Source organism: Sardina pilchardus, chromosome 5, assembly GCF_963854185.1.
Source record: "Sardina pilchardus chromosome 5, fSarPil1.1, whole genome shotgun sequence".
Taxonomy (NCBI): domain Eukaryota; kingdom Metazoa; phylum Chordata; class Actinopteri; order Clupeiformes; family Clupeidae; genus Sardina; species Sardina pilchardus.
Genome location: NC_084998.1, coordinates 26701782 through 26728543, shown reverse-complemented (window position 1 = coordinate 26728543; position 26762 = coordinate 26701782). Strand labels below are relative to the sequence as shown.

The following is a 26762-nucleotide window of genomic DNA, read 5'->3' as shown; positions in this document are numbered from 1 at the left end:
ACAGTCCTCACCTCAACCTCTGAACCACGCGCACTGCCAGAAAAACAATGTACCCTGCAAACCGTTAAGAGGCCACCTGGGAGTATTTGTTCTTTCCCCCACTCGAATGCAATTCTGTGCATGTTTCCCCACTCCAGTTAGCAACCCTCTGCCTCAGGTCTGTTTCCATCACTTTACACATATATCACTCTCGTGGTCCTATTGTAGTGGCCCTTGAGCCGCGGCTCTGTGGTAATTAATGTACTCTTACTGCCTTTAAACGCCCCCTGTAGCTTTAGAGTGTTCTCCTTGTGCTGGCTGCGTGTGAATGTGTGCTTTGTCTGATGTAACCTTTCTCGAGGGGTCATTTACTTACAGTGGAGTAATTATTGCGGCTATATCTGCCCAAGTGCTGTTGTGACCAAATTACAGCTATTAGTGTCATACATAATGTGCAGAAATGCATTTTATTGGTGCCTATGCTGAGAAACAACATTATGCTCTTGGGGAAGATTTCCACTGCGTGGGATTTTTTTTATGGTATGCCCATAACTGATTTAAACATGAATTATGGAAATGTGCTCAACAAATGTTCATTTTTTAATCCAAATACATCTTGGTCCGGATGGTCAGGCAAGGCAAAATATGGATAAACTACTTTGATAAGTAAAAACTACTTTGATGTGTGATTTAAGAGTGAGTGAAATCCATGCACATCAGCTGTAGCTTTTGAATCAGTGTCATATTGATAGAAGTGGGACCAAATGTCAATATTGTTTTCATATGCATAGCTCTGCTGTTGAGGATGCACTACAGTATGTTCACTATGTAATCTGCAGTGTCATAGCTGTGAAATGACTAAAAGTGACATGAGATATCTCGTCACAAACTCTACAGAACTCTACAGAAGAGTGCAGCCCTTTATAAAAAAACCTTTCCCCTCATAATGACCCACACACAGTGATGGTGACCAACACATGGACTGGGCTGGGTTGTATCAGCGTGCTTCGTGACTCCAGAGCACAAAGGAGAGGCTGACTGCCTGGTAGCATGCTACCAGAGAAGGGGCTGGCCCTGGGAGTTGGGCCCTCTGCAGGCATCTAAATGTGAGATACCATCGCTACAGTCAGATGACACGGCGCTATCTCACTCATCTCAGGCTTGCCCTGGCAAAACATGAGGATGATGTTGCCTCTCTGTCAGTGCAATCTCAAAGCCCCTGAGATCGTATTGGAACAGCAGAAATCTCCTGATCTCCTAAGCACATAGGTTGTCACTTTAAAAGGCATGGTCTACATGCTATAATTAATTAACATTTCATTGATATTTTGCTATTTTAATCTAGCAATTAGTGCTTTTTAGTAAGCCTCAACTCACTCAGGTGAACATTTTTATTCGTAGTTATTTCCCGAACGCATTCCTTGGACAGCAGACAGAAGGTCACTTACGTAGGTGCTGTTATTTGTTAGCAATTGAACTGTTAACTGCTGTTCCGTTGCAAATGAATACGCATGCGACCATGAGTGATGCCAAGACAAGTTTCACAGGAAATGTTTGTGTCATTATCAAAAGTTTATCTTGAGGTCACAATTGGACGTAAACGTGCTACTACTGTGGAATTGTTCATGTAGACTACCAGCAATAGCCCACCAGAGAGGCGTGTGAATCTTTGGGTCCAGAAAATAGTTAAATGTTAAATTACAGTTAAATGAACAAGATAATTGACAAATTACTCAAGGCTTGGTTTGGCAGAAAACTTTTTCCATTTATTTTCATTTCACCACATTCTTTCGGCCAACAGTAAGTTTTCCTTAAATAGGTCGTCTGCAATTTACTTAATAGTGAAGGTAAAATCAAAAGGCATTAACTTACATCATTACACTTAGAGAGAGAGAGAGAGAGAGAGAGACACACACACACACACACACATGCACACACTTCACCTGTGTCATCAGCACAGGCGGTACAATGACGGTTGTCCTCACCTTTCATCATAACGCTACAAAGGTAAGAACGCCATTTACAAGAACAAGGACTGACATTGTGAAGCCTAACGCAACACTGCCAGAAATGACCATTTCTAGATTTCTTTTTTTCCCTTCTGTAAGTGAAAGAGAAGAATCAGAGCTCTATGCGAAGGAGCTCCTTATGTTTATGCAAGAGTACCGCTGGTGCGAACAGGAGTGTGTGTACATGTGTGTGTGTGAGTGCGTGCAGGCGTGCGTTTGTGTGTGTGTGTGTGTGGTGTGTGTGTGTGCGTGTGTGTGTGTGTGTGTGTGTGTGTGTGTGTGTGTGTTTGATAGAGTGTAAGTAGGGGGATGCCAACTGGAAGGCTGCGGTAGGAAAGGGGTTTGGGCAGATGTGCCATTCTGGAGTTATGGAATTTCAGAGGTGAGTGGCGGAGAGTGAGGGGGCATACTCTGGGTGTGTGACTGACAGGCCAAAAGGGAACCCGCACTTTCAGTTAGAGCCGTTGAATGTGGACTATTTCTGCATGATACTAAATGCTACATTTGTACATTGTAACCTTGAAGGGTAACTCCAGGAAAGCCACTCCCGGAAGGAACATATTTCCTGAGGTCTTCCATCTTTATTCTTTAGATAAGTAAGTTGTGAATTGTGTAAAATGGATCCACCAAATTCATTTCCAGTCTTCCATGAACACACCTTGGTTTTCTTTTACACTGTATGTACCCTATACGAGAAAACAGGCAAACGTTTTTTTTTTATGCTTTGTTCAAATTAAAGCTGCTCTGTTTTGAAGCTCGACTGTTTGGCTCTGCCTCTGCGGGCACCGCTACCCAGCGCCCAGCCTGAAGGCCAGCTCCGCTACCCAGCGCCCAGCCTGAAGGCCAGCTCCTCTACCCAGCGCCCAGCCTGAAGGCCAGCTCCGCTACCCAGCGCCCAGCCTGAAGGCCAGCTCCGCTACCCAGCGCCCAGCCTGAAGGCCAGCTCCTCTACCCAGCGCCCAGCCTGAAGGCCAGCTCCGCTACCCAGCGCCCTCTCGTAAATCCCCCCTCTTGACAGCCTGCCTGGCCAGGGGAAGGCCGTCCTGCGTGACACATTTCTGGCAGTTTGTCACCGCCGCCTGTCCCTGCGCGGCTCTGCCACACCCCTCGGAGCCGGTGCCAGGCGGATGCCACCTGATGCCTCTGTCCGTCCGCACAATATTAATAGGGCCGACCTGACGGGCCTGACTTATTGGAAACCCAAGCTGGGGGAACTGGGTGGGGGCAGCCTACGAGCCTGGGATTTGATTTTCACGAGTAAAAGATGGTGGAACTACCACCACGAGTACAGTATGGCCAGTGCATTTCTGTTTACCTCGTCTATCCATTTACATTTTACATTTACATTGCACTTGGCAGATGCTTTTATCCAAACCGACTTACACATACAGGACGTCAATTATATTTCAAGGGCCATGCGTGTGTGTATACATCCAAGTAGAGTAGATACACCCAAATCAGTTTCAAATGTCACACACATGCAACATACTAATCAGATGCACAGCAACATGCTGATATGTATTCATGTGTTATTCCAAAAGCTGCTGTGGGCTGCTTACTAGTACTACACATGAATGTTCCATCGAGCGCTTGTCAGTTGCACTCCACCAGCCGGGCAACAGCTGTGGAGTCCCAAAGATTATCCTCATCCGCAGTAAATTATTTAGAGATCATTTAATAAAAGTGTTTCGTGATGAAAAGTCCAATGTCAACATTCCCTGTAACTGTTAACGGTGTGCGGAGTTTAATTTCAACTTTATTTTTGGGGAGGGCTTGCGTGCCAACCGCTCCATTCTTACAATATTTGATTGGCATGAGATGTGCTGTATAGCAGGCAGGACTCGTGCCGTTCGCCCAAACTAAAAACCCTTCAGCACATCTGTCCCTCTTGAATTCGTCAGCTCCTATATTGAGATTCAAGGACTGTGTGGACATTGTTCTAGCTATAAGAGACTGGTAATCGTTCTCTCGCAGAGTCTCGCAAAGTCTCCTCCGTCTCTTTAAATAAACAACTGCTGATGTCTCTCTGCCCACACCCGGCTCACACAAAGAACCAATTTGAGCTGTAATCTCACTCCGGCGCATAAATATCCACTGTCTGCTCTGCGCGGGCATTTGGACAGCACTTGGACTGCACTGACCGCCCCATGCCAGAGGTGGTGACAGACAGACAACGCTGGCACCAGCACAGGGCCATTTAGCACTAACTGGGCTCATTTGTCAGCTCTTCACAGTCCGGACGGGGTAAAGGATTCCATGATTGTACAGTACGGACAGGCCCCGCAGTCTCTCTCTCTCTCTCTCTCTCTCTCTCTCTCCCTCTCTTTTCCCCTGTGGACGGTGTTTGCTTGTACTGGACCCTGCTCACGTTATTTATTTGAACCCCGCTGAAATGATTTCATGCTCCCCTCTTATTAACCAAAGTACTGACAACACACACTGGCCTGGACCAAAAAAACAAAAGGAAAACGTTTTACTTGGAGGACGCTGGGTGTAATGGCCGTCGCCCTACATACGCCATTGGACACAGTGTGCTGCATAAGGCACGGGCCTGACAGGACTTCTGGGAAGACGGATGAGGTCCCTCGCTGAGATGCCAGTCAAGAGGCGGGTGGTGTAACCATGCCGGGACTTGGTGAGACTGCCCGTTCCCCTGTGGAACACTTGCAGGCCTGGAATGTTCTTCTCCCGTGGTTCAAAGGGCACGGCGAAGGCGTGCCGCTCCTTTGGCGCTCTCCAAGCATGGGAATACGTGGAAATGCGAGGTCTCTTTAGATTGCCAGGCATCCGCACTATGCGCTCACTGCTGGACAGGACTGGACTCTCTCGCTCCGCTCGGCTTGGCTCGGCCGCTGCAGCTGTACGCCGCCACCGCTGCTGTCTGTCAATCTGCTCCCATTAGAAAAGGGATGTATGGGCAAAATGTATGTGTGTGTGTGTGGGTGTCTGCGTGTGTGTGTGTGTATGTATGTGTTTGTGTGTGTATCTGTTTATGTGTGTGTGTGTGTGTGTGTGTGTGTGTGTGTGTGTGTTTGTGTGTGTGTCTGTTTATGTGTGTGTGTGTGTGTGTGTGTGTGTGTGTGTGTGTTTCTTTGACACACATTCACTCACGCATACTCAGACATGTGAAGAGCTAGTGCTTATCCAAAGAGTTAGGCTTGCATCAACAAAACCTGGGAAGTCTAAATGAAATTCTTTGCACGAGTTCGCCTAGGGATTAGGGAAGTGGGATCGCCCGTTTCAGTTTGTGTAAATCTGAAACGTTCTCCATTTTTATGTCCAGGGAGCTTGATTTGGGCAGGCACACAGAGGAAAGAGAGGTATGGCGTTTTTTTTTTCTTCTCCGGGGTGGGGAGGGGAAGGGGGGGGTGCATTTCACAAAAGGTCCATGCAATAACTCTAGCCATTTATTTTTTTAAATTCCTGCAAGCATTTGCTTTCCTTGGCATCACACATTCTGTTCATAGTTTGGACATGGCTGACTGATGCTGGCGGGTGCCAGAATCCTGCTCTGAGAACTGGAGTCAGTCGCGGGTGGAGACACAGGCCTCTTAGCAGCGGCTCTAGAAAAAGGAGCATTCATGAACAAGCGGTGCAGTGCTCTCTCACACACACACACACACACACACACACACGTCCGTGAGGGTCACTGGGCCGCCACACCAACCTGATTGAGAATGCAGATGTGTTTCCGCAAGGACAACATTGGACACTCCGCTTACACGGCCCTTGTTTTTGTCCCAAGCTGACTACCACTGACACAGTGAACTGCCCTTGTCTGGCTTGGGTGTGAGTGAGTTGGTCACACAATGTTGAGAGAGATATGAACTGCTCGAGGCCTCTGGGGCTGTTATACCGTAATTTCCCGCCTATTAGCCACAGCTTATACATTGATTTTGCAAAATGTCTTCAGCTATGAGGTTAATACAGGGGAGCAGTTAATATGGTGTTAATATGGTTTTGTTTCTTTTAACTGGCATAGAACACTGTCCTGCAGCTTATACACAATGCAGCTTATATGTGGGAAATTACTGTAAACAGCTTAAGGGTTGCTGTGAAGTAATGCATTGAGGTTTAGCACACCCAGTGAGTGTCAGTCTCAGAGACGAAGTGTTGCAAGAAGCGTGAGGTGAAACTACTGGTAAGATACAACGCGTTTAACAGTTCTGCTCGCAGCCAAGTAAACAGGCCCACTTGTTTTCACAGAGACGACCGCCAAGTTATGACTGTGTTATTTGGAACTTGTCGCGTGGAGTGTTTTTTAAAGGCAGCTGTTTCCAGCCTACCAACGCGTCTCCCACGACAGCAGAACACTCTGCTTCACCTCCCCCGGAGCTCGCCAGTGCGGGGACATGTCCAGCTCTGCTTGGGCTGCCCGTGTAGTGACCGCTTGCGTTGCCAAGACGGAACCTCTGCTGCTCCCTGCTTTCCCCTTTTCGTTTCTTCGTGCGCTTCTCTGGCTATTCAGGTTAACGAGTCCACCGAGAAGATGCCTGGAAGTTCAATAACACACTCGTGTTCGTGGAAAAAAAAGCAAAAAAAAAAAAAAAAACCTGTCTCGGGCCGTCCTCCTCATGCCTACAATTGTAACTTTGACTGATTGCTCTTGTAGATGCGGTTTCTTCCTTTTTTAAAAGTCTCTCCCCCATTCAGCAGGCACAAAGAATGGGCCCTTTCATAGTGGGCTGAGGGAGACTTGTGGTGGAATAGGTGGAAAACGCTGCTTAAACAGCTCCCTGCGCCAAAACAAAAACACCCGCCAAAAGGGATCCTATTTCATTTATATGAGCAGGAAATTGACCTGTTGGGGGAGGAGGTGGAGGAGGAGGTGGAGGAGGAGGAGGAGGAGGGGGAGTGGTGGTTGGAGACGACAAAAAAAACACAGGGAGCTGATCTCGGATTTGGAGATTTTGTGGGAATGTGACAAGTTAGGCATACCTCTGGAGTGCTTGGCTGGCCACTGTGTGTTTTGTTGAAGGGGGGTGGGGGGGTGACTCTTGGGTACTCTCTCCCACACAGCCAGACTCAGGGGACTGTGCTCTCCTGTCCCTCACTGCTTTGCATGAGAATGGACAGAGACTGGGAAGGACAGTGGTGATGGGAGAGGAGCAGGTGCAACTGTCCCCCACCACCACCACCACCACCACCACCACCACCACCACCCCTGCCCTGAACCTGACGGCCCCAGAATCAGGTCCCATCGGCCCATTAGGGAGTGAGCCGCCAGAGCGTTCTGGAAGCCTCTGGAGGAGGGGCACCTGCATTGTGTGTGAGGGTGGGTAAGATGACACTGACATGGACAGGTTACTACATGTACTTTTTCTGTGACAGACGAGGCCAATTAGAGTGATGGTGGTCTATTGGAAAATGAAACCATAGTGTTGTCGTACTACAACATAATTGATTTGACTAAATGTTTTATCTTAAATAGAATTTGGACCATTCTAAATATTTAAAACAGTGTATATAGTCTAGGACATATACCAGGGAAGAGCACATACCAATTTATCCAACATAGGGAACAAAAGACATGCATGACAAGAAAAGAGCATGAATATGATGGAAATGAATGTGTACTTGCTGATACTGTGAATGACTGATGGTACAAATGGTCAGATAGTGTCATGGAGGTGCTACTTGTTGTCTGGCCACTAGATGGGAACAGTATCACTCCATTCTTTCAGTCATTGAAGTCATAAACATGACAAACCATTGTTTAAAACAGTAGACGTTTTATGATCAATTAAGGACTCCATGGTGTATATTGTTGGGTATTTGGATCAACAAGAACACTTTAAATGCCCTATATATCACTATGTAGGCTATTTGTTTTATTTGATTTTAAAAAAACTCACATTTTTACTGTCTTACTCTCCCCATCCCTGCACATAAACAACTATTTGTAGTCTATGCCATGAAATAGGTAAGCCTATGATCTGACAGGCATTCATGCGTAGTCCACACAGAATGGAAAACACTGTAAACTGATTAGGCCATATGCAAGCCATATCTAAAGCCTTGACAGATTACCTTAAACTGTATAGCATCTCACCAATACATATTTCTGATCATATTCCAAACAATAGCTTTAGACTAGGCTAATAGTCGAATAATCTGTCCCCTCTCTTAATCCTTGGTCCGCTGAATAAAACGCAAACGACTATTTTCCTAATTCTCCAAGAGTGTTAAAAACAGTTTTTTTTTTTTTTTAATATGAAGCAATGCAAGCCAAGCGCTACGGACACGCAATAATGGAATTGGGCAAACCTTTAAATTCACACCTCCCCCGAAATATAAAGATAGTCCCAAATGGATCGTACTTCGAGCTCACTGTTCAAGCGACTGTACGAGAAATATATAAAAAATCGAATTGAATTACATTACAGGCGGGGCAAAACAAGTCCGTCAGCACACTCCGCCTGTTTCAGAAGATACACAGAGAGGAGAGGAGAAAGTTAGTCCTCGCGCTATGAACGGAACGAGAGGGGTACACTGCTGGTTTATCCGAGCACACTAGAGAAATTGTGGCAGCATGTTATGCACGAATTTTGTCAGTATCGTCTGCTGATGAACTTTAAAGAGTTGCTGTCTAAATGTTCGCCGGAAACCAAGGATCGCAGGACTTCAACGGCCAATAAGGACTTGTTTTGTTTGACCACCGATTTTAATATGCGTGCTACCGGTGCTGTATTGGTTTCCCGTTCGCTACTCCATACAACGTGGTCCCAGCGCGGCTTCAGCAAAAAAACTACAGAAACACCGTAGTCCGAAATTATCAATATCTGGAAACTGTCTATACTTTTTCGTTTCTTTTAATTTCATGAACAAGCATTACACAGAGGATTATTACTATTTGCAAACTTCCGTAACTGGACTAAACGTTTTAATTGATTTGTACCTGTCATGGATATGCCATTTTTGTCAAGGACATAAACACCCCCTATTCTAGACCTCAGACGGGCACATGGAACATTAATTCCGCTATACCACACAAGTAGGCTACAAGTCTTGATGTTCAATTGCAGACAGATGTGATTGTTATCTTTTCCCTAAAGATGCATCATTTGCTAAGGGAGAACATGTCATGCAGTATGTAACAATTATATCATCCCATTTAGTCTTGAAACACTATGGGGGACTTACATGTGAGGACTGTGATTTTATTCTGGTGTCCGCTTGTAATTGTCGGATCAACCCTGGAAATCGGAGCCTATGACATCGAACGAGGGCGACCAGCAAAATGCGAGCCCATCACCATCCCCATGTGCCAGGGCATCGGCTATAACATGACGAGGATGCCCAACTTCATGAAATACGAGAGTCAGGTGGAGGCGGGCATCAAGCTGCAGGAGTTCGCCCCCCTGGTGGAGTACGGCTGCGACGTGCACCTCCGCTTCTTCCTGTGCTCGCTCTACGTGCCCATGTGCGCCGACCAGGTGTCCAACACCATCCCCGCCTGCCGGCCCATGTGTGAGCAGGCGCGCCAGCGCTGCTCGCCCGTCATGGAGCAGTTCAGCTTCGGCTGGCCCGACTCGCTCGACTGCTCGCGGCTGCCCACCAAGAACGACCCCAACTCCCTGTGCATGGAGGCGCCCGAGAACGACACCAAGCCCGAGGGCAAGAAGGGCGAGGGCATGCTGCCGCTGCCCCCCAGGCCCAGGCAGCCGGGCGGCACCGGAGCGGCGGGGGGCGTGGGGGGGCTTCCGCCCGGCCTGGGCTCGTGCGCCAACCAGGAGAAGTTCCAGTACGTGGAGAAGAGCCGCTCGTGCGCGCCGCGCTGCGCGCCCACCGTGGACGTCTTCTGGTCGCGCCAGGACAAGGACTTCGCCTTCGTGTGGATGGCCGTGTGGTCCACGCTCTGCTTCGTCTCCACCGCCTTCACCGTGCTCACCTTCCTCCTGGAGCCGCAGCGCTTCCAGTACCCCGAGCGGCCCATCATCTTCCTCTCCATGTGCTACAACGTCTACTCGGTGGCCTTCATCATCCGCTCGGTGGCCGGCGCCGAGAACATCGCCTGCGACCGCGAGAACGGCGAGCTCTACGTCATCCAGGAGGGCCTGGAGAGCACCGGCTGCACCATCGTCTTCCTCATCCTCTACTACTTTGGCATGGCCAGCTCCATCTGGTGGGTCATCCTGACGCTCACCTGGTTCCTGGCCGCCGGACGCAAGTGGGGCCACGAGGCCATCGAGGCGCACAGCTCCTACTTCCACATGGCCGCCTGGGGCCTGCCGGCCATGAAGACCATCGTCATCCTCACCATGAGGAAGGTGGCCGGCGACGAGCTGACGGGCCTGTGCTACGTGGGCAGCATGGACGTGACGGCGCTGACCAGCTTCGTGCTGGTGCCGCTGGCCTGCTACCTGGTGGTGGGCACCTCCTTCATCCTCACGGGCTTCGTGGCGCTCTTCCACATCCGCAAGGTGATGAAGACGGGCGGCACCAACACGGAGAAGCTGGAGAAGCTGATGGTGAAGATCGGCGTCTTCTCCATCCTCTACACGGTGCCCGCCACCTGCGTCATCATCTGCCTCTTCTACGAGCGCCTCAACATGGACTACTGGCGCTACCGGGCCATGGAGGGCAAGTGCGTGGCCTTCCCCGGCCGCCGGAGCGAGGACTGCTCGCTGGACGCCTCCGTGCCCACCGTGGCCGTCTTCATGGTCAAGATCTTCATGTCGCTGGTGGTGGGCATCACCAGCGGCGTGTGGGTGTGGAGCCCCAAGACGCTGCAGACCTGGCAGGGCCTGTGCCACCGCCGGCTGCCCGCGCGCGGCTCCAGGAAGGCCTGCAACAGCGTCAGCTGCAGCAGCTCGCACTGCTACTACAAGCCGTCCGGCGTGGCGCTGCACATGTCCAAAACAGACTCCTACCTGGAGAGCCCCACGCACGTCTGACCGCGGCTGCGCATGTCCAAAACAGACTCCTACCTGGAGAGCCCCATGCACGTCTGACCGCCGAGTGGGAAAAGCTTCCTCCGTGTTCTTGTGTGTCCAGTGCCAAAAAGAAGGGAGCATGTTTGTTTTTGTCCTCTAAAGACATCAATGCCGGCGAAAATCACCCATAGGCAGACATAAAGGGAGTATATGTATGCGCATCATCTGATAGACTGCTTGTTTGTGCTGGGCAATTGAATAGGGGTGTTAATAGAATGTATATAAGGTATTCATGTTTGTTTGGTGTGTTCTCCTTCAGACTCCAGCAGCTGGTTAACTTATTGTTTTGAGTATTTATGTGCAGGCCCCAATAGGTTTTGCTGTATGTACTGTATCGTATTGTATATGAGCACTTGTACTGAAAGAATATAAACAACTAAAGTGTTTTTAAAGAAGTCATATTTTTCCTAAATAAAATACAGTAATGTATTGTGGTATGTGCATGATTTTATTTCCTTAGTCATTCAAGTCAGCACTGTACAGAGCATGTTGGTGTTTTATATTTAGTGTTCTGTTTTTGGGTGTTCTGGTAGTCTCTTTAAAATGTTTGGTTTAAAAATACTAATTTCTCACAATTCAAGAAGAAATTAAAAGTAGCCAATGGGCCCTAGTCCTTCGAAGATAGGATTTTAGAATGAATGCCCAAAGATATTTGCTTTGCTCATAGTGTAGACCTCTTATTTGTTCTTCATGACCCAGGTGCATAAAAAACAACTGTAACAACCCTTGAGTAACTTGATAAGGATTGTAAGGGGATTTCAGAAGCATACACGTGTTCAGAGTCGACTGCATAATTGCACAGCACTGCAGCGATTGGCATGAGTGACTATGTAGCGGTCATGTGAACACCAGTCATCTCAAAACTGGCCAGGCTCACCAAGGAGAACTTGTGTGAGATCAGTAAGATCAATGTTTTTGTGTTCCCCCATTTTTCGACACTAAATGCCCCGACTGTTCAAACATGCGTTTCGCACGCCATCGTTCTCAGTAATGACAAGGAACCCACACGCATCCCCTTTCTTCTGCTTTTATGAATGCTAGTTTAGTCATGGGCACATGGATGAGTGCCGGACCTCACACTGGAGTGTTAGTAGTTATGCTAAATGTTAATTTTCCTTTGAGACGTCGGCAGCCCCAGGAAGAAGAATAATAACCAACGTAGCACGATAGCATTCCAGCATGAGCGTGGACAGGAAGAGGAGTTTGGATGGTAAGCCGTGAATCAGCTTTTAGGAATTGTTTCCTTTGTGTGTGTGTGTGTGTGTGTGTGTGTGTGTGTGTGTAATTGTGTGTGTTTAATACCCCCCATACACACACACACACACACACAAACACACACAGAGACCCCCATCAAGAAAGGTTTGAATATTGGATTGGTTTCATTGCCATCTGTCCAAATAAAATGAAATGAACTATGATGTATGAATTTCACCAAATGGTTGCTTAGCCCTGGCCATGTATTAGCATGGAAACATTACCTCACGCCCTCATTTCAATGAGATTTGTTTATGTTGCACCGAACTCCAACTTAAAGTCATGAATGTTTACCTCTCTCTCACTCTCTGTATCTCTCTCTCTCTCTCTCTCCCTCCCCTCTCTCTCTCTCCATCCCCGCTGTCCTCCTCCCCCAGGCTGCTGCCAGGGCAGCCATTGTCCATGGCTTGGCACTGCCTGTGCCTTGGACCCAAAACCACTGTTACATTTGGCCATAAAAAGCCATGTTTGTCTTGGAGCCCATAGCTGCGAGTCTGTGGTGCGTAAACCACATGTACCAGTCACTATAAAGCTCAATTAATGCATGCTAGCTTTCAAGTTTACACATCGGTGGCAGGCATAAACACTCGATTGAGACAGAAACAGGCTGGTGCCATGTGTGTGTGCTGTGCAGTGCGCCCAGTCCCACTGCGGACAGTTTTAACAGGCGTAAATGATAATGCGCTAAAACCTTCAACTCCTGTTGTGGGCCTGGACCACAGTTGTCTTTCCCTCTGAAAACATTTAGTTAGAACAGGACAGGCTTTTGCTCTAAGCTAGTAGTTACTAAAGGCATCAGAGGGCATTTCAAAGCTTTTGTCGTTAATGATGGTTGCATTGCTGCATTATGTCGATACTGTAATGGTGTATTTTCAGATGATGTACAGAGAAAAACTGTCAGTTTATCAGATTCTTGATTCTTTTGTTTCATTTGTTTCCTATATCCTTAGTCATCATCTTCTGCAGAGCTTATAGGCTGTATCCTATTCTAACAATACACACATCCTTAGTCATCATCTCCTGCCTCCTGCTGAGGTGAGGCTGTAGCCTTCTTTTGAGGACAGGTGACTGGAGGTAAACAGGGCTTGGGGGTGATGCAACAAGCTTTTCTCCCCTGAGCTCCTCACCTCTCACTTAGGCAGCTCCCCCTCTCTCTCTTCCACTCTTGCTTCCTTTCTGTCTCTCTTGTTTCTCTCTCTTCTGTTTTTCTCTTTCTCCTTTTTCTGTCTGTCTGTCTCTTTCTCTCTCTCTCTTCTGTTTCTGTATCTCTCTCTCACTCACTCTTGCTTTCTGTCTGTCTCTCTTTCTCTGTCTTCTGTTCTCTCTCTCTCTCTCTCTCCTGTTTCTGTCTCTCTGTCACTCTCTCTCCCTTGGTGGTGTCTCAGCGTTCCCTATGTCCATGTCCTCACACAAAGGCCGTATTAGCTCCCTCAAGAGTCAGTCAAGAGTGAGTTGGCTCTGTTGACATGAGTGATCGCAAATTATGTTGTGCAACAAAAAGGTATTTGTTTGGGCGGTTTGGTGGTTTAATACACAGTAGCGTCTCCCATTATTCCGCCTATCAAAGCGAAGGGTGACACAAAGGCTCGATTGTGTGTGTGTGTGTGTGTGTCTGTGTGTATGTGTGTGTGTGTGCATGCACACTTTTTGTGCTTAAAAGTTTTTTTTTCATGAGGGGGCTCTATTTCCAGAGATGCATCCTCAAAAGAAATCCCCTTTTTCTCCACATTCACCTCCATTAGAAAAAGAGAATTTTAATGGGATTGTAAGTGAGCTTAAGAGCTGACAAGAGAGACTATCTGTGTGCAATTGTCCCCTTGCTTAAAGGGAGAAAGCCATGTTTGTGATTAGGGGGAGATCATTAAAGCAACGGGGGCTTTCCCCCGCTGGAAGAAAGGGCGAGAGCCGCCGAAAGAGAGCGGAGGAAGAAAAGAGGACTCCTCATTACTCTCCACCCATGGGCAGTATCCCTTTCCTGGACATTTGATGTGGAAATGAGGTTGAAGAAGAGAGAAAGAGAGAGAGAGAGAGAGAGAGAACAAAATGAAAAGGTGCAGGCCCCAAAAGGCTTTTCACCAGAATGCATCTGCCTCAAGTTGTGGCGCTATCAGCCAGTCCGGCGTGGCCCCGCGCATCCCACCTGTCGGGCCTGACTCTGCCACTTTCATCTCGTCTCGCCCACACATTAACTCGAGGAGGGATTCATTAGCTCCCTCATTATTTTTGTTAATTACTAATTAAATGTAAGATTGTCAGTATTATTAATTGACATCTTTAATAAGGCCCCTGTTTAAAAGATGTTGTTATATTTAGCTTTCCATGTCTGAGGGAACTAAATACATTTAATACTCAACAAAGTGATATATAACAGCATTCACTTTGGCATATATATCAAATGTCTTGTCGCTCAGTGTATATCATTTAATTGACTGAAAGCTAAACAGACACAGTTCAAAATCAAGTCTAGGAAGTTACTAATAGGGGAATAAGAACCGCAGGGCTTAGGGATAGCTATCAGTCTCTGTCTGTCAAGTCAAGATTAATGTCTCTGGTAAACCCAGACTGTCAAGCGGGTGCAACACAGTTGACTCTGGTCGGGCGCAGACAATCCTTGAAAGGCAAGAAATGATTTGTGGTTTGTGAAAGCAAAGACACGGCCAACAGAGACATTTTTCAAACTGCAGGAATGTTTTATTGAGGTGTGGGACAGCAGGTTATTCGGTTACATTCGGATAGAATAGCATGCCCATTAATTTCTAATATACCGTCACATTACCTCCAGAAAGGCGATTGCAAATCACCCTAAAATAGAATATGAGACCCACAGACGGTTGTATAATAAGTGATTTTGTCTGTTGGTGTCTTTGGCTGCCCAGGGTCAGAATTCATTAGGCTTACGCAATCAGTGGAGGGACCATAGGACCAGACTAGGCACTCCAGGATCATCAACACATCCCGTAGTGTCTTTATTGGAGACAGTGGACCCTGCCCTACACAGAGAGGGGAAGCAGGTCTCTCCTTGCCTGCGTGTTGGGTGCACAGAGTGGATTCGCACTCGTCCCAAGGTTTGGCCGTTTGGCTGACAGTGGTTTCGGAGCCGTATGATTTAGGCAGTCTTCAAACCCCCAGACAGACTACCTGACAAAGGGCCATTGCTCCACTTTGGCTGGCGATCGGCAGCACAGAGGGGCCTTTGTGCAGGGGCACCGCAGCCCAGAGAAGCCCTGGGACACGCCTTCACCTCCAGTCCACGCCTGGCTCTGGCAGCTCTGCGCGCTGGTCTTCGCGCAATTTTTCAACTAGCTGTTTATTTGTCAGGAGTGTCAGGAGCGTGCGTCGTGCCTATAGCCCGGGGATCCTTGGCACTGGAGTTAAATGGGTCTATGGAGGGCTCAAATCACCACTGACTCCCAGGACTTATGTACACTGCTTTCAAGTCTGAAGGGTTTAAATTTTTCAACCGCACCATATTTTTCATGATCTGATAACTGTCTGACTCATCAGTCTAATGAGTAGCCTAGTGATTATTTTTTTGTTAAAAGTTTTTTTTTGTTTAACTGTCAGAGTCAGACTTACCTTGTTCCCATCCTGTCAACGTGACTGTTACGTGGATTCTCCTCCAGCTGAGAGACTGGAACACAGTACATAACAGGCTCATTTGTAGCCATTATCGATGCTGGCATGTTAATGACAGGGCATTGCTAAATGTTTACAGAAGAAACGTCACGCTAATAAAGAGGACATCCTGTGGCGCCTGTGTCAGTACCGGACTGATTAGTCAGATGAGACCCAGGTCCACATTAACTAAAGGAAGAGAGAAAGACGACTGAAAGAAATGGAAGGGAGAGAAGGAAAGAGAGAGAGAAAGAGAGAGAGAGTGAGAGAGAAAGAAACACAGCTGTGCCATATGCTGTTGGTTAGCCCCCTTCATGCTAAATGACTTGTTACCGTGGCACCCGCTTGGCTTCTCCTGGAGCGCCGTACCTGGCTGGCGTCATCCTCGCTGGCACAAATGAGGTACATATGAAGGTTTTAACATGCTAGCAGTGTCTTAAATAGCTTCATCCCCCAACAAAAAGGGACTTGGCGAGACTGGTTTCTTGGCTCCTGCCGATTTCAGGAAGAAGCTCATAAAGCTAATTAAGGTGTCTCAAAACGCAGAGGCTGGTCATTTTAACGAAACCAAGGAGGACTATGAAGCCTAGTTTTCTTGGCATTGTTGCGGGATGACTGCTGTTGCCTTTTCCGTGGTCATCTTGGAGGAAAGGAATTAAGTGGAGGTGTGTTGGACATTTGAAAAAGTTGGGTGTCCAAGATTAAACCTTTTATTTGTGTGTGCCATTTTTCTTATGTAAGTTTGGGACTCTTGAACTTCAATATAGCCTTTTTCCTGTTTAGAGCTGCACTGTGTTCTAAAACTTTAAATGAACAATCCTCAAAAGCAGAGCCATTTCCCAACTCCTCTCCAGAAAAAGAATAAAACATTCAAAATGGATACAAATTAAGTTTCATGAATTAGACCTTTCCTGAAAGATTCCCCCCCCCCCCCCCCCCAAATCCCCAAATCCCCAAATCCCCAAATCAACATCTACAAATAAAAAAAAAATTCACAAGTGTATCTCTGTCCTGGAAGAGTGTTACAGTATTTCCATCAGAGTGAAGCAGAGGTGAGGAGAGCCGGTGGAGCATCTGGAAGACTGAAGCATGTACATACAATGGTGGAGACACACTCATGCCTATCGTTATGAAGTGTAGGAGTGGAGGTAAGGAGTGGAATTGGTTGTTTCAGTGTGTGTGTGTGTGTGTGTGTGTGTGTGTGTGTGTGTGTGTGTGTGTGTGTGTCTGTGTGTGTCTGTGTGTGTCTGTGCGTGTGTGTGGTATGCTCAGATTCATTTCCTCATTAGGCATGATCCTTCAGTGTTTGTGGAGACCTGCTAATCCTGCTTGCGAAGGTGGTGGTGGTGGAGGGGGGGGGGGTGGTACTTTCCTGAAGCGCAAATGTTGAATATTTATCTTTTACCGAGGTCCATATGGCTCCTGGCCTCTGGTTTCAGGGAGGGATCGGGCCATGGTGGAGGCCCCCGAATTGTTTTTCTTATCGGGCTTTAATGAAATCTGAAATCGATGCGGGCCGGGCGAGAGGGGGAGTGCTGGTTTGTGTTTCCCTTCAGCAGAGGATGGATACATGGAGTAACACTCAGGGCCAGCAGGGCCACACAGGAGCCCCTGATGGTGTGTATGAGAGAGAGAGAGAGAGGGTGGGAGGGAGAGAGAGAGAGAGGGTGGGAGGGAGAGAGAGAGAGAGAGAGTCTCTCTCTGTATTTGAATTGTTGTAATGTATTTATGACTTTCCCATCTGGAGCACTGATAGGTCTAGAAAATGAGTCAAATGTTTTACTGCCTCTCACTTGAGCCCAGAAGTCACTTGGGTTTGCAAAGAATAGCTCATTACTCCAAGTTAATGTACAGTTTGCTATATGTTCAGCTCAGCAACCTTCGACCGACTTCCACTCTCAGTACAGCTGCTTTCTGGAACAATTGGAATTGAAATTATAATTGGCGATCATAAAAAACAGATTTGTCGAGATCCAAGAGAAACTACACAGAGACTGAACCGGGTTGACCTGGTGTGTTTACATCTGCATCAAATGTGTCTAGTTGCTAGCATGTACGTTTGCAAATCTTACAATGTCAACCTCGCGTATTAAATTAGCTCCATGTGTGTATTTTTCCGAGCCCTCCTGAAAAAGCCGGGTATATTTTAAGCTCACGGTGACCGTGTGGGTTTGTTGTCTCTGGTCAGGCTCCCTCCCTCACAACGCACAGCAGCGGTATCGTACCGGGCCCGACATGGAAAGAGAACAGGGGGAGGAAAATTCCTTTTAATAGAACGTGTCGGAGGCATGAACCAGCAGCACCTAAAAGTTGCCGCAGCTGCTGGCCGCTGCCAATGGCACTGCGGTGTCCCTTCTCTCCCGCCCACCCGACCTGGCCAGGCCAGCAAAGCCTGTGCCGCTCCGACCGGACCGCAACCCACCCCTGACCAGGAGATAGCCTTATCCGCCCATCTACTCCCCATTACTGGGCCTGATGCACTGCCACTCACCTCAAAGGGCCCTTTATGGATGGACCCCCACTAGTGGCCTGGAGACAAACTGCTCCTCTCTCCTCCACCTTTTTTTCTTTTTTTTTGTAAAGCATCCAGTGACTGTTACAGGACAGACAGTGCACAGCCCTGGCAGTGCTTTGGTTCCTCGTCGTCGTCCGTCCACTGCATGGTCAGTGAATGCGTTTGTCTGTAACTGGATCGCTATTGTTGTTTGTCTGCAGGTTGAGTCGATGGATGCAGGCTTTGTGCGCGCTCTGTCTGGCACAGGTGCGGATGTCGTGTTGCTGCTCAAGGCCAATGAATCCTCCCTGTGTCCCACGTCTCTTCCCTCTAGTCTAGCACCACCCCACGGCCCGCTGTAAGCTGAGACCCACTGCAGCAGATAAAGTACAGTTCTACTGTGCTGAATGGGCTCCTGGCTAAACTTGACACATTCTGCAGGTCAAAATGGGGACACGCTGGACAAGAAGTGGGGTTTTCTTTTTTTTTCAGGTTTTTTTTTTCTTCAGTTTTTGTTTTGTAGAGGAAGAGGGTTTTGAAGGCAGGTCTCTCACAGGTGTCGGGTCCAAGATGCCGGTGGCCAGGAGGATGTGGTTTCGGTGCCCCTCCAGCGCCGCACCCTGGAGTCAGCAACAGTGCTGAGATGTTGGGAAAAGTGCAGCGGAGGGAGGGGGTGAGGGGGAGGGGGGGGGGGGTGGGGGGGTAGAGCTGGCCCCCAGGCCCTGGGCCCTGACGAGGGCAGCAGGATTTGTGTTTTGTTAGCTAAATTAAGCACACATGGCCATAATCTCACCCTTTTGCCTCAGCACTTGTGTGGGTGTTTGTGTGTGTGTGTGTGTGCGCGCGAGCATGTGTGAGTTTGCAAGAAAGAGAATGCTCACATGAGTGAGTATGTGTGTGTGTGTATATGTGTGTGTGTCTGTGTGTATGTGTGTTTGTGTGTGTATGCTGTGTGTGTGTGAGTGTGTGTGTGAGTGTGTGTGTGATTGTAATCCACTGGGTCTCAGCTTGTTGTGTGTGTGTGTGTGTGTGTGTGTGTGTGTGTGTGTGTGCCATGACTTTCATGAAAGCTTTTATACTCCTGGCTGATCCAGACTCCCCCTGACCTATCCCCACTGATCTCATACGAGAGGAAATCTGCTGAAACAAAATATCAGCCCGAGCGCCGATAAGCCACGATAAGCTAAGGGGAAGCAAATAAGCGGACCTTGCTGCCATAGCACTTCTATGATACACTCATGAGGGGAGATTTTTAAAGCCTTGCTCACACTCACACATGAAATGGGCCAAGATTGACTCAAGTGAGTTTTTTTCCCCTCCTTTCGTTCTTGCTTGTGCAGTCATACCAGACAGTGGGGTGACCAGAACTCAAACGTCCTCGACCCAAGTGGTGAAAGAAGGCCGTTAAATGACCAGACTGCTTTTTTCACTGACCAGTGCCTGTAAGTCGTGATTTTCTTTTTTATTTTACTTCACATGCCTTGGGACCTGCTTAAGTAGTTTCTGGATTTTATTGTGCCATTGAGACGTCAGTTATTTTTTGCTCTAGCTGTCAGTCAATGTGGAAAATCATATCAAACTGGAATGCTAGATTTATTTAGGATGGTAAAAAGCATTCCACTGATCGATTTTGCACCAAAAGACACTAAAAATGATGGCATACTATTTGATAACTCACTACAGAACACTAAAACTCTGATCCTGAAACTAATGCTGTGTTCCAGAAAAACTCGCCTACCAAACAAAAAGTACAGTGAAACGCCAGTCAAAGTCAGAGTTTCTGTCTCCAAACTCTGGGTTAAGTCAACCTCAACTTTAAAGTCAGAACTAAAATCGTACTTCCGACTTCTGAAGGGTCTGGCGTGCAGCGCATACTACCAGTCGAATGAAGCAGAATGTGTAACATCTAAGCCTGTGAGTTGAAGTAATAGGAACACTTCATTGTTTAGCAATGGTAGCAAAGTGACTGTACAGTACTCTCATTAAAGGAAAAAATTCCAGCCATTTTAACAGTAAACTTTTATGTCATTTATATCACTCAGTGGTCCATGTGACTTCTCTGACAAGGTAGTTAGTCACATGAACTCTCTCCCCTCCTCTCTCTCTCTCTCTTTCTCTGTGTGTGTGTGTGCGTGTGTGTGTGTGTGTGTGTGTGTGTGTGTGTGTGTGCACGTGCATGCGTGAGTGTCTGTCTGTCTTTGTGCAGAAAAGGAAGTCTCCAAGTGCACAATGGTAGTCGTGGGAGTGGAAACACGGGTATTGACCAAAATAAAAATGCGGCAGCATTCCTAAAAAGGTTATGGGGCCCCGTGCAAACAGGAGCTACATCATTTAAGAACTATCTGCTGGAAATGACATTATTATTCTCCAGGCTCGCTTTGTGTGGGAACTGTTTCCTAGAGGGAGACAGTGGCGTTGTTATAAAGCACAGCGCCGGAAAACTGGCCACTCACTTCAGTCAACTGTGCACTGAATGCCATTCTGCTCTCTCTCTCTCTCTCTCTCTCTCTCTCTCTCTCTCTCTCTCTCTCTCTCTTCTCTCTCTCTCTCCACCCCCACCCTTTTTCATCCCTCCATACTTGTGTTTAGCATCCAGTGGAAACTCTACCTGTATTGGATTTCCAGTGGTGGCTACCATCTGAAGGCGTGCTAAATGAGTGGAATACCAGTGGATGGAATCGTGGCCTCACAGGTTCTCTCTCTGTGTGTATCGTGCATGTGTGCGAGTGTGTGTGTGGGTGCATGTGTGTGTATTGTGTGTGTGTGTGTGTGTGTGTGTGTTTGGCTTTTTTCGAGGAGAGCCAGGAGCGCCTCAGTTTGACAGCTGTGGGAAGGACGGATGGCCATGTCTCTCCATAGGTCACCCTGATGAGAGAGAGACAGCGTCCAGCGAGGGAGACGCAGTGTCCAGTCACACGGTGATGGCCTGTACTGGAAGGTCATTTTTTGTTTTACTTTTTAATGTTTATTTATCTTCATTTAATTGGCAGGTTTCACTACCTGTTATGGAGATACAACCGAAGATGTATTGATATTGCCTTCTTTGTATTGCTTGATCATCATTCCTTCATTCATTCATCTATCCATCCATCCATTCATTAATTTAGGCAATAAGTCAAGTGTGTAAGTCTGGGAGTCAGTCACTTGCCACTTGTGTTCATTATTTTACCCTCCTGAGGATTTGAGGCCTAGAACGGCGCTTCTTGGCGACCTCAGGGCTGAATTTGTGTTTAACAGTGGAAATGGAAAGTAAGACAAGAATTCCAAGAGCAAATACCAAAAGATGAGGACATTTATACAAACCCCAGACACTCACACTTTTTTTTTTTTTTTTATGTATGACCACGTTTTTACCTCCGGAGGAATCTGCACACAATTTAGAGCTAATTCTGACAATCATCCTGGGACTTAAATCCCAAGAAACCGTGGGCTTACAGCAGTGCAACACTACCAGCCTTGTGTGGGCTGTGAATGTCTGAGTTTATGACCAGGGAAGGGGTGGAGGGAGGGGTGGGGGCAGAGGTCTTGTGCCAGGGCCCTCACCCAACCACCCCCACCCCCACCCCCCCAGTGAAACCCGGCGCTCATCCCCGGCTGGTCAAGTGCCCTCACATGGTAGCCACACTCCAGTGCCCTCCACATACCCACCCAGCCATGAGAGGAGATTACAAGCGCACACAGCAGGCCGTAAAGGCGGTTGGCGCCAGCGGAGCTCCTGCTACTTTTCACATGGTGGCATGTGCCAGTGGGCCAGCGGGACGGGAGACAGGCAGCCCGGGGCGCTGGATTAAAGGGGCAGTTTTTTGGGGGGCAGAGGGGGTTTGTTTGTGTCACACCTCGTAACCTTGTCTCCTTGAGCCACCGCTTGCCCCCACCGCCTCCTCCAGCGTGGGTCAGCTGTCACGGTTAAGGCGCCATCGAAACCAAAAGTAACAGGAGAGCTGGAGTGGGCTTGTCGTCTGTATCATTATGTGGTCTGACCACCTTGGAGGGAGTGACAGCTGTCACTCAAGGCTTTTGGGGGTATTGTGTCACTGTAACCTAGGAGCTGCCATCGTTCAACAGACTCTTGAGAAGAACTCTGGTAAGTGTCCGTCATGCTTGGCTGCTACACATTGTGTAAAAGTATCTATCATCTTTGTAGATGATTCCAGCATATCAACTCTTCCAGCTTGAGGCATACTCTCACACACACGCACACACACACACACACACACACACACACACACACACACACACACACACACACACTCTCGCTCTCTCTCTCTCGCTCTCTCTCTCTCTCTCTCACCCAGCTGATCCAGCTCATGCTTTTGTTGAGTACACAGCTACTGTTCGGGAAGACAGAGATCCAATCCATGTGGAAACATGGTAGAAGAATGGACAGAGCTATTTCTGACAGGGAGGGAACATCACGTCACGAGCAGATGTTGCGTTGCGTCGTATTATGACTTTATGTTTAGACGAATATTCTGCGGAGGAAGCTCAGATGTTTCCCCAGAAGGATGCGCCCCTCATAGCCGGCCGTACAGATTCGTAGATTTACTGGTTCGCTGTGACCAAAGGTAAACAGACTCCCGTGCTGATCATGTTCGGCCACTCGGGACGCCGCGAACAGACGCACATTCTCACAGCAGGAAAAGGCCCACGACTGCGCTTATCCTCGGGAGATGGATAAATCTGGACGGCAGGAAGCCGCCCGTCCAGCTGCCGAGGTCCCTGGCCTGCGAGACGCGGAGGAGAGAGATCTGGCCATCGGGGCCACAGACGACACCGATACGGGGACCGGACCTCCCTACTGAACCCCCACGCCCCAATCCCCCCACATCCCAGCCCAAAACCACGCTTCCTCCCTCCCTCCCTCGCTCCCTCCTTCCCTCCCCCTCCAGACACGCTGTGGGCTGCTGAGTAAGATGGGCCAGACGCAGGCAGCCCCAGCGCCAGATTCCAACCTCCCCTTGAGGCTTCGCAGGAATTTTTGAGGCCAGCTGGTGGATAGAGTTTGGGGACCTGTTATGAGGGAATGAGGGAGAGGGGGGGTATGGTGGGGGTGAGAGTGAAGAGGGCGAGGGGAGGGATGTGTGTGTGTGTGAGAGAGAGTGTGTGTGTGTGTGTGTGTGTGTTGGGAGGGGTGGGGTGTGGGGAAGAGTGCTGTCATGATGCTGGTAAAGCTTGTCCTTCCAAAAGGGCAATGGGATTCGCATGTAATCAGATGTCCATATCATTGTCTGCGTGGCTGTAAGGAGAGACCTTGGACAGACTGAGTGTGCATGTGTGGAGGTAATGGAGATGAGAGACCGCCACAAGCCAAACCCTTCATTAGGGGCTTGCTGTTGTTCTGTGTCCTCGCACTGATGCCCCCTCTCATTTGCCACACAAGTTGTTGGAAAATAGGCCAAGAAAGAAGCACTTTTAACAGACATCTTACAACTCCTTCTCGGTTTTAAACCAGAGTCAGCTGAATGGAGTGGACTACTGAAGTTGCTTTGCACAGTAGCCTTGCCAAGTAACATGTGTTACCCATAACTTAAAAATAAACATGTTGACTGGAGATGCTACTGAAAGAAAGAGAATTCTGACCATATCATTCACACGGTAAAACATGTCTCAGTTGTGGGTTACTACCGCTGATGTGTGCAACTCTCTTCAGTGGGAAATGTGTTTGAGTAGCAGAAACACACTTGTGTTTGGCGAGCCACCCCCTACCCCCATCCCCACCCCGCACCCCTCTCGCCTGCGCGGCTCGGGACATGGAGGGCTCGGTTGCTCTTGGAAGTCGAGTGCACATGTGTCGCCTGCTGCCTGGTGACATCATCCAAACACGGCCCGAGAAAGGGGTTTCTGGAAGTAGGCCAAGTCTGAGATTATTTTCTGAACAAGTGGGGAGGGAGGGGAATCGAAGGAACTCGGTTCCAGAAGGCCACATGGGCACTGCATTTTGGGTCAGAATGAGAATCACGTTAGGGAACAGTAGGCCTCTGTGGAGGGCCATGCACTATCTCACCAGAACAAGTCCAGAAAGTATGGCAAGCCTGGGACGTGAATCACTCACAAAAGGTGTCAAACACACACACACACACACACACACACACTCAAAATGTAATCTTTGTTTTGGTCTTTCTGTGTTACGAGACAGCTGCTCTGTGGGCCAACCAGACAGGTTAAGAGGGGTCTTTTCTCATTAGCCTGTATGAACACATGCTGGAGGTCTGTTTTTTTTTTAGCTATAATTGTCAGAGTGTGGGGTAGTCGGTCAAAGTGGCACTCTATACTATGGGCTAGTAGAACTACTTGTGTATGTAAGCCCTCCATACATTACAATAAAGGGACTCCAGACAGTATACGGTCCTTTGTCATGAATAAACACAGCAACATATATATGTCTCATATATTTTTTGAACTTGCACTAATGTTGTGATGAAGTACACATAAATACACTGAATGTATACATGGGATCAAGCAGTCACATTAGCAGCGTAAACTTACAAGGCCCGGTGCTTATGAGTGGGTGTGTGTGTGTGAGATGCCAGAGGATGTCTTCTCGGTGTAGTACATAGAGAAGGACCATGCCGGGGTATGCTGTCCATGCGTTCAGAGTTAAGGGCCTCATGGGCTCGAGTGTGGCGTTGAGCCATCTACACCTCGTAATCCCCCCGTCAGGCAGCACCTCAGTCAGCTTATAGCCTCCACTCACACACACTCTCTCACTGCGCCGGCACCTCACAGTCAAACATGGATTTGGAGTTGTCTGTCACTGTGTGTGTGTGTGTGTGTGTGTATGTTTGTGTGTAGGTGTATGTGCGCATGTGTTTCTGTGTAAGAGTATGTAAGAAAGAGAAAGACAGAGAGAGAGAGAGTGTGTGTGTGTATGCACGTTGTCAAAAATAGGAGTAAGTCACACAGAGGGTCACATGTCGTTGTGGGCAAAGCAGAGTTTTATTAGCGAGGATTAAAGATGGCCTCCGAGTCTCGGATGAAGGTGAGTTAGCCGTAGTGGTGTGAGACGAGACCAAAGGAAAGGCGCACACTCTACCTGACCATCCAAGACCCATTCTCCCACCAGGACCAAGGAACCTACCATTCTCATCAGACAGGACATGGACACAAACAATACAGCATCATACACACACTTTAATTGATGCACATATATTCAAAGAGAATGTTTCATTCCCTCACCGTATGTCTATTGTCTGTATTATATAAGTTCAATTTTAAGCTTAGTATAGTTTGTTGATTTGGAAATATGACAAATGCATAGATACTTAACGATTTACTGTAAAATCAGAGCAAACTCAGCTGCAAAGCCGGGCCAGACTACTGAAGGGCACCCAGACTTCATGTCTGAAGGCATGAGTCGAGCGGCCATTGCATTGACATCCTTGATGGAAAAAAGAGGTATGTTCTAACTTTTTCCGTGACCGTCCAGAGGATTGGAGTGGTCTGCTCCTTGTCAGGGCTAGACCAGAAGTGGCCGGACTGCAGAAGGGCTGACACAATAGATCGCTGATGCAGGGCCAGACAATCCACCCGATTTCAACATGTATGCATAACCTGAAAGAGATACTTGCCTGCGAAAGACAGCTTTGCGGAGGGAAAAAAAAGAAAATGGTTCAAAGGTTTCTTTTGTTTAATACAAAGTGTTAATCTGAACCCCACAATCACACAAAAATAAATAATTTATGCATTTATTTATAAACTGAGGCTGACCCAAGAGGGTTTATTTGTGAACCTGATTCTACGAAATGGGAATGCATACTTTCCAGACAACAATATTTGCTTTTTGATTATCTCGTTAGTCTCTCTCTCTCTCTCTCTCTCTCTCTCTCTCTCTCTCTCTCTCTCTCTCTCTCTCTCTCAGACACACACACAGACACACACACACACACACATTATTCACTACGCAGAGCCATAGTCGTTCAGCTTCTGAAGTCTGGAGGAAAAGTGAATAATATTTTCAAAGGAGGATAAAAAGGAAGGAATGCTTGCTCCAGCTTCTCTCCAAATGATCATGAGACGCCGCGACGGTGAGTCTGCCTGGTGACCGGAGGTAGCACGCCGGAGGGACCACGACTGTGTGAGAGTGTGTGTAACCTTTGCCAGCTGCTTTTCAGTGGGAGACCACAGTGAGGTCACTCCAATCCACCACCGATTGCCTAAATCCTAAATGAACCTAAAGATCAAGACTTTTGGCTGGCTAACTTGATACAAAGTGTGGTAGTTTATTTCACATACAGTGCACACAGTGCATTACATTTTGACATTACATTTTTGAAGTAAAAGTACAACATATATTTGTGGGGTGACCGTATATATTTGACACATAGATGAATCTCTGTATTTTGGATATCACTCAAGGCTTTTGGTAAGGTACATTCATTTGGAAAATATAGCTAAACTTAGCTATGAAGAGCGACATTTAAGATAAAAAGAGTGACATCTACTGGTTATATTGAATTTGACTTGAAATTGGTATAC

General features: G+C 47.8%; 1 protein-coding gene across 1 annotated transcript; it reads left to right on the top strand.

Annotated features, from left to right (window-relative positions):
• The first annotated feature begins 8444 nt into the window (after positions 1-8444).
• On the top strand, positions 8445-11361 carry fzd9a (frizzled class receptor 9a). The gene has a single exon (XM_062537122.1). The coding sequence runs from the start codon at positions 9119-9121 to the stop codon at positions 10883-10885; it is 1767 nt and encodes a 588-aa protein (XP_062393106.1). The 5' UTR covers positions 8445-9118; the 3' UTR covers positions 10886-11361.
• The last annotated feature ends 15401 nt before the right edge of the window (positions 11362-26762 follow it).

What these genes read in the sequence shown, in the direction of transcription:
- fzd9a (XM_062537122.1), top strand. Translation starts at nt 9,119, where the DNA reads ATGGGGGACTTACATGTGAGGACTGTGATTTTATTCTGGTGTCCGCTT.